Source organism: Polyodon spathula, chromosome 19 (assembly GCF_017654505.1).
Source record: "Polyodon spathula isolate WHYD16114869_AA chromosome 19, ASM1765450v1, whole genome shotgun sequence".
NCBI classification, from domain to species: domain Eukaryota; kingdom Metazoa; phylum Chordata; class Actinopteri; order Acipenseriformes; family Polyodontidae; genus Polyodon; species Polyodon spathula.
The window spans coordinates 35,343,432-35,358,006 of record NC_054552.1 but is presented as its reverse complement, the minus strand read 5'-3'; the positions used below and the strand labels follow the sequence as shown (position 1 = coordinate 35,358,006).

The 14,575-nt window shown below is 39.5% G+C and overlaps 1 protein-coding gene across 2 annotated transcripts in view; it reads left to right on the top strand.

The window, feature by feature from the left end:
• The first annotated feature begins 832 nt into the window (after window positions 1-832).
• Window positions 833-14,575, top strand: part of LOC121294429 (NT-3 growth factor receptor-like) — a 74,642-nt gene continuing 60,899 nt past the window's right edge. For both annotated transcript variants that reach the window (XM_041218110.1, XM_041218109.1), the window contains exons 1-3: window positions 833-1,467; window positions 11,548-11,622; window positions 11,774-11,845. In XM_041218110.1, the coding sequence (XP_041074044.1) occupies window positions 1,226-1,467; window positions 11,548-11,622; window positions 11,774-11,845 (389 nt within the window). In that variant the 5' untranslated portion in view covers window positions 833-1,225. The remainder of the gene's footprint in view (window positions 1,468-11,547; window positions 11,623-11,773; window positions 11,846-14,575) is intronic.

Sequence of the window (14,575 nt, the reverse complement as noted above, 5' to 3'; positions counted from 1 at the left end):
CCTAGATTCTGTTTAGAACCATTGAGTTTCATACTGAACCTATTCTATAAAAACATCTGCTGGAACAAATATGGGTCCCAGAGAAGGACTGAAGGGTCCATCGGGTTCCAGATAGAGTGTAAAGAAGACTCTTTTTCCATAGAGTGTGCAGAAAAGAATATAAATGAATTATATGCTTTTCAGTGTGAAAAGACAAAACATGGGTTTGCAATTCCATGACTTCCATATTGGTTTCAAGGTCAGCATAGCAAATAAAGAATTGAAATCAGGTATTGTTTCATGGTTCCTTTTGTTAATTAAATAACAGAGCTGTATATGTTAACAGTTTAATCTGAACCAGTCATTTTGTCTACAGTTGAATAGTCCTCTCCGTTCAGTCTGCCCCACTCTGATCCAGCCTGCTCTCTTCACATACATTTTGTTTGTGTAAAATGCAGACCAGTCCCTTCTTAAGCAGTTTGCATGTTTTAGTCTGCCCTGTGATTATTATAGCTCGTTATTAATAAGAGCAAGCCTTGATCCATGTGATCGTATAGTCTTAGAATTCATTTTTATATTTTGAAGGTTTTGAAATGCAGTACAGCTTGTATCCCAAACGCACCCTACAATTGTGAACACCCATGTTAATCTTTAAAATCACATTGTTATCCACATAACCAGTTCATTGCCGTTCTTACTGTAATTGCAAACAGAGCATTTCGCAGAATCCCATGAACTACAATTTCTGGTTTCCGCGCAATACATCAATAGAGAGGCGTGCCTTCACCCGCATGTGTTTAGTATTCAGGCTGTGACTCTTGCTCTGCTCTTTATTTGCCTCCGTTATTGTTGGACGCTTCCCGACGTTTGCTATCTGATTTTTATCTCTTCCTATTTTGCAGGTGTGTCACTTTTAATTCTGCCCAGTAGGTGGGACTTCATGCGCGGAACATCAGATTTCTTTTTTTCTCGTTGTTTTTAATGCAATCCTTGTAAGTCCTAGAGATGCGTGCGAGAGAAGTGGAATTCTGAATCGAAGGGCAGCAGAATATATGACACATCATGCAGTCTAGTGCCGAAGACACGCCGGGAGTACTCATAGTTCAGCGCCATCGTCTCTAACGGAGTATTTTTCATTTTTTTTCATTTTTCATATTTTTTTAAATCAAGCTTCGTGTACGTCGAGATACCGCACCCAAACCCACGCTGACACACATACACTGACAGTCAGCGGGAATCACACACCATGGATCTATCGTTCTGTACACCACCAATTTGTTGGTGGAGGGTTTTGTTTCTCCTGAGCATTTTCCAGGACTACCTGAGCTCTGTTCTGGACTGCCCGCCGACCTGCAGCTGCTCGTTAATGGAGATATATTGCAATAAGTCCGACAGCGGGAAATTTTTCCCTCTGCTTGAGGTGCAAGACCCGGGGAACAATGGTAACAGCAGCACCATTACCGAGCTGTTCAAGAACATCAGCTCCATGTAAGTCGAGAGATTGCTGATGCCACAAACTCACTTGGGCGTCCAATCTTCACTTACCTTTCTGTTTTTTAATGCAAGGGATACCGGCTGCAGCGTTTGTAATTATGTCAATATGTACAGGTGACTTATTTCAGAAGGAAGGCTGTTTCTCTTATTTCAGAATTGTTTGAAAGTTTTTTGCATTGGTTCTGGAAACTACATTTTTAAAATATCATATATTGTGAGAATTACTACTGTTTTGTAAAACCAACAGTACTTTTTGTTGCTTTGCGTTAGTTTTCTTTTTCTTTTTTAAGTTTTTTGCGCAATGTAGCACAAGAATAGAAGTAGAATGGAACAAAAGAAAGGTTAAAATAATCTGTACTGGATACTGGGGGCTATTCGGTTAGAGCTGGTCATTGCAGATTGAGACGTTTCACTCCAGGTTCTTACCTTCAAAACATAACACACCAGTTCTAATATCCAGGGCTGTTTCTAGCGTACAAAACGTGTAAAGAATACCGTGTCCTGCTTTTAGTAGGGTCTTTAGTTTATCCTATGGCACCGTACACCATTAAGAAACAAAAAGACGTATTTTGTGACTACATTTACAGACCTTTACTAAAAAACAAAACAGAAAAAAATAAATAAGTAAATAAAAAAAAAAAAACACAAAAAACAAAACAAAACAAAACAACAAAAAAACAGTCCGTAACGGATACGGGCTGCATTTACAGTTATTATAAAGAATTAACTATGGAAGTAACTAGCTTTTACTAGAATCAGTATGCTACAATTGTATTGCGTGTCAACACGTTGTTCAGAGGTGTACTGTGTTTTTCAATATGGTGTTAGACAGATTAAACAGAATGCAAGCAGCATTTTGAATTCAGACGGAACATTATGATTGGCCTATAGTTAAAGACCCTATTCAGAGAATAGTTCAATCTATTTAGGATAACAGGGATTACATCTGAAGCGTTTGATAGAAAACGGGTCTGTCTGAAGATAACATATGTTACAAGTAAACAAGATTCCGAGTGAGAGATATTAACTATTATTAACTACTAGAGCGAAGCTCTCAGAGGTTATCAGATTTATTTTGGTCTATTATTATTAATTTCACCATCAGATCGATGTGTATTGCTAGTCAACAAAATAGTCAATATTATGGACGTATGCTGCTTTATTGAGTGTATTCACTGCTCTGTGTATATTATTATTATTATTATTATTATTATTATTATTATTATTATTATTATTATTATTATTATTATTTTTCTTAGCAGGCTTACAATTATCACAACATATCACATTATAGAATATCACATTACAGAATATAATAGTTGGTTTTACTTATTTAAAGAACATTATTTAGTTAATATCTGTGAACTGAGGAAAATTCTATTTTGAACCATTAAATCGTTGTTTGTTACAACTTTTAAAATGCATGCAAAGTAATGAAGTGGCCGGTATCACGTTCCCCTTGTCAGGCTAATACCGTGTCACCAGTTTAGCGTTGAATAGTAACTGGGTAGGACATTGTTTTGATTTTTCTGCTGGACTGACACACTTGCTCCCTTACGCCACTAGAGGGTATCTTGTTGTATATATATAGAGTAATGAAATTTGTACCGACGAGGAAATCAGGTAAACTCTGTATGGAAATTTACAGCGATGCTTCCTGTAACGTCATTTGATCTTAAAATAGCAGTTTCTTTCGTGGTTTAAGTTAAAAAAATACTTGGCAGATCGAAAGGAAGCGACCTTTATTGATGAATCTGTTTTAAACTCATGCAGTCACTTCAGCACCACATCCTTGCAGACAGCTCCTAGGCTGTCCTTTTTAATTATTGTCTCACATACAGGTACTGAAACAGTTGCGCTTATAGAGAGAGCTCTTCTCATGCCAGCTTTTTCATTACAGCAGCGGAACATGCAGATGTCATTGTTCCACTGTTTTTCCACTTTAATTCTTATTGCCGTCACTGTGGAAAACCTGGTTGTATTATTACTCTTTTCGCGTCCACAATGAATTACCCTTATCCGATTCAGAAACAGCGTGAGTTGGGCATCATGTTCTCGGTACTGCGGTACCGCACAGTCGATCTCACATGCACGTTACCCATTTGCTTGATCTCCGGTTCCTCCCAGAGAAAAAACGCGCATGAATTTCTGAGCTCAAACCTGTTGACGCAAAGCAAAGGACCGCAGACTTAAGAGCAAGGCTGCAGTAACAGACACTGCACACGGCGCGTGTAAAAGCAGAACACAATTTGTGTGTTGATTGTCTGACGTTATGAAATAAACCCAGATTTATTCACAGTGTAACACCTCCACCAGCTCTCTCAGCTGCTTGGGAATGAAACCATGCTATGCTGTATTTACTTTAAACAATGGTACAGACCGCAATAACAATGTTTGTGCCACTAATTCAATAACTAACACGCTGGGCACATTGGAAAACACTGTTAATGACAATCAAGTGACAGCAGCGTTTCTATTCCTGATCACTTCATGATAGGAAACGCCACTGACTTGCACTTTCCATCTAACGTCTTCTGTGCTTTTTTTCTGATGAGCAATTTAACAGATCCCATTTGTGTGCACCACAATTGTTTATATACAGGCCATGCTTTCCTATATAGGGTACTGATAGTCATTATGGATCAGCTGGACAACAGCAGGAATGCAGCTACCATTCACTTAGGGAACAGATTAGAAGCTCATTTCAACAGACAGGACTGTGGACTCTGGAAATGTTATACAATGCCTCAGGCGCAGAAGTGAAACAAATATTTTGTATTTTGGGACTTTCATTTGCTATTCATATGCATATATATATTATATCCTATATATTAATTTTATATATATATATATATATATATATATATATATACACGAGTGGGTAATATTGTTCGAAGCAATATCACGTTATAGTGCAAAATCAGGTATTACGGTAATGTCATCGGGAAAATATTCCGATAAGGCCGGTAATAATTCCGCCTTGTGTTTATCGTAGCCAGGTCTTCGGTTGTACCGAGGGTTGACTATGAGGAGTGATACGCATTATGAGCACTCGTGATTATATATATATATATATATATATATTGCAGGTGTCCCTGTTGCTGTAGCTGTGGCCCAACTAGAAACATTTTTAAATGATTTATTAGGTTATAATCTCGTCAAATCATGGCTCACTTGTAAACTAAATAGGATATTTGAAATGAGAAGAAATAAATAAGAGAATAAAAGTAATCGAGCTCAAGGTGCCCTTGCCTGCTCCACATGTTCTTGTTTACTGAGGCACAGAGACAGCAGTGGCAGCATACACCGCTCACCCCTGTCTTTTATGTATTATGCACAATGCCATTATGAAACGGTCCCCCTTTTTAATAACCTCCATCTAGATTGATATCACAGCTCTTCCACTAATGTTCCATTATGGATTGGTAGTATGAGAGCCTGCAGGTCTCACTGCTCAGAGCTGCTGTTGTGTTCAATGGCTCTCCATGCATAACAACCCCTTCCCCATATTCCATTAGACACAGTCTAGGACATGCCCATTATATTTCAAAGCAATTTCTCTCAGAATATATTGATAATATATGTAGTCCCTTTGTGTTTTCTTCATTGTATTCTATTGCTGAAAATAAATGACGTCATATCATGTATTATTTTAATGTACACTAGGTGGGTAGACACTACATTTACTTTCCCACCCCCATGAAGAACAACCAGCCACTGCAGTGCAGCTGAGGCTTGTCCTGCAGACCTAGAACAGGGCAAATTAAGATCCTGTAGATACAGCTACCTATTCTAATGCCATTGGCAAAGGAAAACAGTATTCCCATTTCAACCTGTTTAGTCTATTAGATTTTTATGAGCATTCCTCGAGAAGGGAACAGCACAACTTCTATCCACTGCTGCTGAAATGAAGCACTCCCCATAATGATTTCTACACACACTTTTCATGGTCCAGCCTCCAGAGACAGAGGACTGTAATTGCCAGCTGGAGATGGTGTTCCCCACAGCCTGACCCACCTGCTGTACCAGCCATTATTCATTTAGTAAACTACCCTTTGAGACAAGTAAAGCAATGGCAAAACTATAATATACATGGAAACTGCTGATGCTATACTAGAGAGCCACTGCAGGAGTAACCCTAATAATACTCCACTGTCTCACATACTTATTCCACTTGGCTATGAAATAAATCAGGAAATTGGGATTCATTCTGAATACATGTTGGAGCTACAAAGCCTGGTTTAATTGAATTGAATTCATCCTGTTTTCCCATTACTGCACAAATGGAAAAATACATATTCATATACACACCTGTCTAATTTGGGATCATGGAACATAAAGGGAATTTTAACAGAACACACTGTAATACACAACACTCATGGAACAGAAAAGGAGTTTTAACAACACACTGTAACACACAGAGCTCATGGAATAGAAAGGGAGTTTTAACAAAACACACTTTAACACACAGAGCTCATGGAAAGGAAATGGCGTTTTAACAGCACACTGTAACATACAGTGCTCATGGAACAGAAAGGGAGTTTTAACAGAACACACTGTAACACACAGAGCTCATGGAAAGGAAATGGAGTTTTAATTGAATTGAAAGCAGCACAGCCTTTGTAAAATTACAACAAGAAAATAAAACATGCCTAGGTGTTAATGATCCCTGTAAACAGCACATTTGGTGAATTTTATTAAAATGAAAAAAAAAACCCAGGCAAGGTTGCTTATTTCAGCAGGTGCTAATTGTTTTCTGTCATATCCTCTAAATGGCATTAATATGCAAATTGAATTATTGCATTTAATGAGACCAGAGTGCTGTCAGGTGTTGACACTGATGAACATGGGGTGCAGAATTTCCTTTAGCTCTGTGAGAACCTGAAAAGTGGAGTCCAGGTTAACTTATTCATTACAACAGTATCTATTTTATAACAATACTTCCCAATAATAACAGTAGGGAATGAAGAGTTTATATTTAACCTACAATATACAACATGCTGCTGTTTGAAATCCACACAAGGAGGAGCACTGATGGGATCCTGTGTTAATTACACTCTGCTGATCTCAGACTGCTTACCAGGGAACAGGTGTGCATGGCTGTCTCATAATGCTGTTGCCGTGGTGGTAGAGTGCAAGGAAAGTACTGAAGTCTGAGGTCTGTGAGTTAATTGCATGCTCACGTTGATGAGAGCAGCACATGAATCTTATTGCCATAGCATTTTCAGTTGTGTTTGTTTCTTCTGTAATCTTTGGGGTAAAAATCAAGTGAGCCAGTCAGCTCTACTGGTAATTATATCAGTTCCATTGAATCCAAATAACTTTATTCAAAGAAGTGTTACAGGGATTAAATTGCTTTGTTTCTGTGCTGATGTAAATCTAAAAAAATACAATATTTTACAATTCAGAAACTATGTAATGCAGAGGATAGATGAAGGAGTGACAACACAACAGCCTTGTTAGCTGCAGTCATAATGTGATCAGGCAGATTCAGCCTAGACATGCCACATGACAAGATGGGTGTGTGTTTGTGAATGTGTAATACTGTCCTATCTGGCTGTTTATTTCACTTGCTTGTAATGTGAACTGGAAAGGTCACAACCTGTGGATAGCAAACAGAGTGGGGTATTCAATTAAATTCAACCTGTCACACAAAGTCCTCAATGGTATCAAATGGATTTTTATTGATATACAATTTTAAAAGTGCACTGCAATTCAGAGGTTTTATTACTAATCATAAAATATAACGTTTGATAGCATAACATCATTTTAATGACACATTGCAAGCGTTCAACTGTCATGTTATAAAGTAATTGTAAGTTGTTTTTCATAAATGGCTGTCTGTGCTGAGCTCTGCAAGTCAAGCGTCTGTTCATTGCACATGCTGCTGGTGTTGGCCTGCTTCTAAGAGTCAAGTGTCTAATGAGGATTACGTGCCATCATGTGTGGAGGCTAATGAGTGCAGTTTACACTTTCTTTGATTACATTGACCTTAGCTGTATTGAGTGACAGAATTATTCTAAAATCCTCGCTTGGGCTTCGGGGGCAGAAGGACACAACTACAAGGGAGATGTTCACATGTAAAATAATCGCTTTTGACATGCAAAATGTTTCTCTGCCAAAGACTGTTTTTACAAATATTTGTATTCATCCAGATGAATAGCTTTAGAATGATAGCTGTGGGTCAGAAAGTTGTGGGCTTTATTCATAGCTAGGGCACACACAGTACATACAGTATAGGGAGATATAACCTCGAACAGTTTGGAGTTATTTCACTTTAAATGTAATGTGTTTCATTAAGTCTCAGTCTTGCAGTTTGAAAAGCTTTATTATACCTATTGATTATAAATGATGGAAAGTGCTCAATGCTTTATTCAAGAGCCCTGTTTCTCTGAAAACAAGTCCAGTAGCTGTACACTGAAGATGTCAGGACCCCTGTGTCCATGAAAACTCTACCTGTATATTTTATACAGTATTTTTACATTTCTGATCTTGCATCACCCAAGAAGGAGTCATGCACGCACTTTTATACAAACAAATGACTGGCCTTATGAAGCATGTATGTGTGTATGTACTGTGTGCATGTACTGTGTGTATGTACTGTGTGTATGTACTGTGTGCATGTACTGTGTGTATGTACTGTGTGTATGTACTGTGTGCATGTACTGTGTGCATGTACTGTGTGTATGTACTGTGTGTATGTGGGAATGCTGAATGCAGGGATATGGAATGGAAAGCTATGAAAGGCATTATATGGATTACTCCTAAAATTGGGATGAGGCAGCAGGCTGTTGCAAATTTGATATTTGCTAAACATTTAAATAAGTACAATCAATTCTGCTAAATGAAGAAAAGTAAAGTCTGCTAAAGAAATGCTCCCCTTCCTGACAGGATGAACTGCATCACCAGCCTGAGTAAAAGAGGTTCATGCGTGAATCTGTATTTAAAAAGAACGAGGGCACTGGCCCAGCTGAGTGCTATAAAATTAACTTTGCAGAAAGACTGTGTAAAAAAGAAATGACCTCTCATCGCTTTTATTCAACTTGTCATAAAATAAGCGAGTAAAACGTACTCAATGAGGTAAGAGAAAGAGAAGTTGTGATTAGATATTGAAGTCTCCATCGTTTTTCAAAAACAATGACTTGATTAATAAACTAAAATAACTCAACAAGTGTAAGCATGTTAAAGGTTTTACATACCATGCAGTTTTTTAGGATGATACCAAATCTTCACTTGTTTCTGGTCTTCTTTGAAAGAATATTCATTTTGTAATGTGGGTTTTCAGAGTTAGAGTTTACTGGTTACGGTTTAATTGAACATAATTGGATGCTTTCTGACCCATTATTAACTCTTATAAGGGCTTCACTGGGTAGTGCTGTACAATGGTATTGTGTGTGCTGTGTGTATTGTGTGTGCTGTGTGTACTGTGTGTGATGTGTGTGCTGTGTGTACTGTGAGTGCTGTGTGTGTTGTGTGTACTGTGTGTGCTGTGTGTATTGTGTGTGCTGTGTGTGTTGTGTGTACTGTGAGTGCTGTGTGTATTGTGTGTGCTGTGTGTATTGTGAGTGCTGTGTGTATTGTGAGTGCTGTGTGTATTGTGTGTGCTGTGTGTGCTGTGTGTACTGTGAGTACTGTGAGTGCTGTGTGTACAGTGAGTGCTGTGTGTACTGTGTGTATTGTGAGTGCTGTGTGTACTGTGAGTGCTGTGAGTGCTGTGTGTAGTGTGAGTGCTGTGTGTACTGTGAGTGCTGTGTGTACTGTGTGTACTGTGAGTGCTGTGTGTACTGTGTGTGCTGTGTGTATTGTGAGTGCTGTGTGTGCTGTGTGTACTGTGAGTGCTGTGTGTACTGTGAGTGCTATGAGTGCTGTGTGTATTGTGTGTAGTGTGTGTAGTGTGAGTGCTGTGTGTACTGTGAGTGATGTGTGTGCTGTGTGTACTGTGAGTGCTGTGAGTGCTGTGTGTATTTTGTGTACTGTGTGTAGTGTGAGTGGTGTGTGTACTGTGAGTGCTGTGTGTAGTGTGAGTGCTGTGAGTGCTGTGTGTACTGTGAGTGCTGTGAGTGCTGTGTGTGCTGTGTGTACTGTGAGTGCTATGAGTGCTGTGTGTATTGTGTGTAGTGTGTGTAGTGTGAGTGCTGTGTGTACTGTGAGTGATGTGTGTGCTGTGTGTACTGTGAGTGCTGTGAGTGCTGTGTGTATTTTGTGTACTGTGTGTAGTGTGAGTGGTGTGTGTACTGTGAGTGCTGTGTGTAGTGTGAGTGCTGTGAGTGCTGTGTGTACTGTGAGTGCTGTGAGTGCTGTGTGTGCTGTGTGTACTGTGAGTGCTGTGTGTATTGTGAGTGCTGTGTGTACTGTGAGTGCTATGAGTGCTGTGTGTATTGTGTGTACTGTGTGTATTGTGTGTATTGATTTATGAATTGTGTGTTTGACAGGTAAACAGCTTATCTGTCTGGTATAGAAAGGTTCCTGGAAAGTGTGTAGTTAGCACTCCAAAGTGGAGCTAGCTTTTTGTTTGTGTTTTGTTTATTTTTGCATTATAAAAAGGGCGTGACAGCACTAAATTCCCAAGTTTTGTGTGCTGGGTCTCATTTTAAAGGGCAAACAGCCCCCTCTGAATGTATTCTACTGGACCATGCTGGTACTGAGCTCTGGCAAACCTCTCGGATATAGATATATACTTTATATATTCCAGCAGAAATCTGTGACCACTAGCAAATATTCTTTTACCTAATGAAATAATGTTCCCTGTAATCCTACCTATCAGGCACCTCAGCTGCTGTATGTTCAGTGGAGACAATGTCTCCTTCCTTTGAGTAAATTGTAGCCGGCACCATGCTATGTTGAAGAAAGTAAAGCAATCATACAAACTTTCTTTCACCTAGTGTGCTACCAGATTCATATTCTATAAAAGAAAATACATGTTTGCTATGACATGTGTGTTGAATTTGAATGGTACAGGATTTGATACAAGATACGCTATGAGAACACAAATAGAAGACTATGTAATAGACTGGGCTTTTAGGATTACATTTGCGCTCAGTGTGTGTTAAACATCCTAAATACAGAATGTGCAAGCCTGTCTCGGACTGGGTGGTGTGGATGCAGTCACTGAAGAAAAGCAGTGCTTGCTACCAGTCTGTAGCATTGTATCCACATTGTAACTCATTTAATTGCTGAATGGCTCAACTCATCAGTTAGTCAATTAGTCAATGGGTCAATTAGTCCCCACAGGAAAGGCTTCTGTGCAGTCTGAAAGGAGCTCCACATCAATTGAAATGTCATTCATTTTCATTTTGTAGCTCTTGATGTATTGATTTCTATTAGTTCCTGTGCTCCGGCATTCCTCTGTTTCTTTTATTCTTTTGTCTTGTTCCACTTCATTTTCACTGGAATGTAACCATCTCTCTTGTGTATTATGAGATTATTATTGTATTTTCCCGGCTTTGCGAAAGCACAGTGTGTGTGTGTGTGTGATTGTGTATGTGTGTGATTGTGTGTGTGTGTCAGTGTATGAGCCTTTCCCTCAGGTGCAATGTTGAAGGGGAAGAATGTTTTTACAATACTGTATATTGATTTGATTATGATTTTTACAAGCCATTTCGATACACATGTGATTTTAGTTTACTGCTTGGTTACAGCAAGCCCAAATCTCTAGCTGCAATGTGTACCCCTTCACAAAACACCCACTGTACATGCAAGACATTGACTCAGTTTTGTACTAACAGGAAAAAATCATTCAAAAAGCAGTGTGCATCATCTTATTAATAAGGAGCAGTCACAGGGCTGATCCAGGCTCTATCCCAGTCATGGGGCTCTTATCTATAAAACATTGTGGACATCATTTCTGAAGCTTCTAGGCTCTATCCCAGTCACAGGGCTCTGTTATCTATATTAATAGAGCAGCAGTATTCATTATGTTAGTAATAAGGAGCAGTCCCAGGGCTGATCCAGGCTCTATCCCAGTCATTGGGCTCTGTAATCTATAAAACATTGTGAACATCATTAAGCTTTAAGTGGGCTGGTCTTGGCGATGAACCCCAAACACTAACCACATGGTCTTCTGTTTTCACACAGACACATTGAGAACTGGAGAGGTCTCCAGACACTGAACTCAGTAGACATGGAGCTCTACACTGGACTGCAAAGACTGTGAGTTCTGACTACACGGATTTGTTTGTTTTCAGGGGATATTTCCTATTGTAATCCTTATCAATTGCCCTGGTCAAGGTAGTGTATCTGCAGCATGAGATCACTAATGCCATCCTAAAAGCATTGAAATGTATGTTTTTATTGCTTTCAGCACCATCATTAACTCAAGCCTTCGAAGCATACTGCCACGAGCCTTTGGCAAGAATCCACATCTGCGCTACATGTGAGTAAAAGGGTTCTAATGCAAACAACACTTACGTACTTCTTGATGACTTGTTTAGATGCATTGCAGGGATTTGAGCAGTGTACACATTAGACAGGGGAGGAAGGTGGCAAATAAGAAATTGTTTGTTCAGCTCTCCTGTCTAATAAGTGTCCCTTAAGAAAGAGGGAGCAAGGTGTTTCCAAATTGAGCTCCCCCAGTGGTGACTAGAGGAATTGTTTTGTAATGCAGCTTTATCAGATTGTGTGTGTATTTATGTGAGAGAGGGAGTAGCAGAAAGAGCTATGAGATAGAAAGTGAATTCAAATGTGACTTCTTTCACAGAGGATAGTGTCACACAGGATGGCAGCAGGCTATGATATCCCAAAGAGTCAGTAAATAGCAAGAGGATTGAATTGCCACCTATAACCCAAATAGGCCAATCGACACGTCGATCAAATCCCTGGCTCATTTAGCGGACCTGAGTATCATTTCAATTAAAGGGGGGTGCTGTTTCTTGTATGATTATAATAAGAAGATGTGGCTGTATATGTGTGGTGAGGGAGGGGGGTTGAAGCCGTTTCAATTACAGTGGAGTGGACAAGTTAAACTGGAGTAACTCATTAACATGCTATGAATAGAGAATGTCTTGACAGCCCCGTCCACTTAGTAACAAGTGCAGCAGATGTGCAGCTAATTGTACCTCCTTATAAATGCAGATTGGGGTACTGTGGAGGTGGTGTGGAAGACTTAATTCTGGGGTGCAGAAGGGAGGGGGTTCAATTAGGTGTCGTTGGTAAGGAAGGGTCTATATAACACTTGCAATGTGTACTACAATATAGAACATGGGCATCAGGATACTGTATAGAACATGGGCATCAGGATACTGCATACCGTATAGAACATGGGCATCAGGATACTGCATAGAACATGGGCATCAGGATACTGCATACCGTATAGAACACGGGCATCAGGATACTGCATAGAACATGGGCATCAGGACACTGCATACCGTATAGAACATGGGCATCAGGATACTGCATAGAACATGGGCATCAGGATACTGCATACCGTGTAGAACATGGGCATCAGGATACTGAATAGAACATGGGCATCAGGATACTGCATAGAACATGGGCATCAGGATGCTGTAATCACAAGCTGTGTGACTCATCCTGTGATCTAACTGGGTGAGCCACTCGGGTACCCCTTTGTGTGCGAGTCTATATGAAACATGCTACTGCCAAACCTAAAACAAAGAGTGTAGATATACCGATCCAGCTGAACTCAATATCAACGCAGAAAACTGCAAAGAAATCCAGGCACTCTTTATCAGAGACCAGGAGAAACCCCAATGGTGCATGTGAAATGTGTTTTATTAGTAATAACTTTGAGTCACCCAGTAACAGCGCTGTTCGTGACTGGTGGCAGCGTAGAGCAGGTTATTAGTACTATAACAAGGTTCCTGATCATTCATCATTTTATGAGAGCTTACGTAAAGATGTATCATTCACAAAGGTACCTGTTGGCAAGAGACTGAAACAGAAATATATTGCACAAATAAATAATACAAAGATATAAAAAGCAGTGCTGTGTATTAAACAAGCCGCAGGAGGTAGTTTGCTTGCCTGTTTCTATATTTTCTTCAGGAATGTATTATTTTAACACTGAAATTCCTATGTTATAATTTGTTCTCCTGTTTCAATGTTTGTACAGCCCATGTGTTCGTTTCTTGCTTGATGTGAGTGACACACACCCTGGTGGAGCAGAGGATCCTGCTGTCTCTATACCAGAGGAAGGATTCTGCTGTCTCTATAGCAGAGGGAGGCTTCTGCTGTCTCTGTAGCCTTGCTATACTTTACACTGGAGTTCACCCATTTACTTTGTTTCATTGCCTTTTAACAGCACTGGATCACTATATTCTGATTTCAGTGGAAGCACAGGGGGCTGTGCATTGACACCCCAGATCTTTATTATATGTGGCTGTGGGGCAGCTGTGTGTAGCTAGTGCGCAACAACCAGTACCTTTGATAGGTTTAATCACTGTAGCAATGTAGTACTGTATTTCTTCAGAAACCACTATCAGCGCTGTAAAAATGATATCCTGCTTTTTGCTTTTCAGTTAATACATCATAAAAAACATGTACTAAGTGGTGCTAATTGGCTCCCTTGTTTGCTCAGTGTCAGAGAGGCCAAGGAGATGGCAATGAAGAGAGAACTGCCATCTCTCCCTGTCAGAAAGGGGTTCCTTTATGACAGACTTGAGCCACATTGCCCGGGGGCAGGCAGTGTGGAAAGAATATATTGCAGCTTTTGTTTAAATGGGTTATAAACAGAGACTTCATCACTCTCCAGCAATGTGAATACAACACCTAGCAAGACTAATGAATTCAAATCAATTACTGTGGTTTTAAATAAAGCTCCAACAAGATTTAGCTGCGGTAAGAGGGTGTGTATATTCCTTTGCTTTATTTTTTCAAAATAACAACAAGATTTACATTTTTCTCTCATAATTAAGCATCATCACATATGCAGATCATTTGTCAGTAGCAACGTTCCTTTGAGGTTCCTAGATTAAGCCTCCATGATTTAAATTGTAACAATTAGAAGTACCATTGTGCCAATTAGAGCTGTCATTCTATCAATTGCACTCGCAGCAAAAAAAAGTCCAAGCTACTGCCTTTGCATCTTCAGTACTATTGCCAATCATTGCCCACAGTTGCCATAGACTTGCAGACCACTATTTTCCTT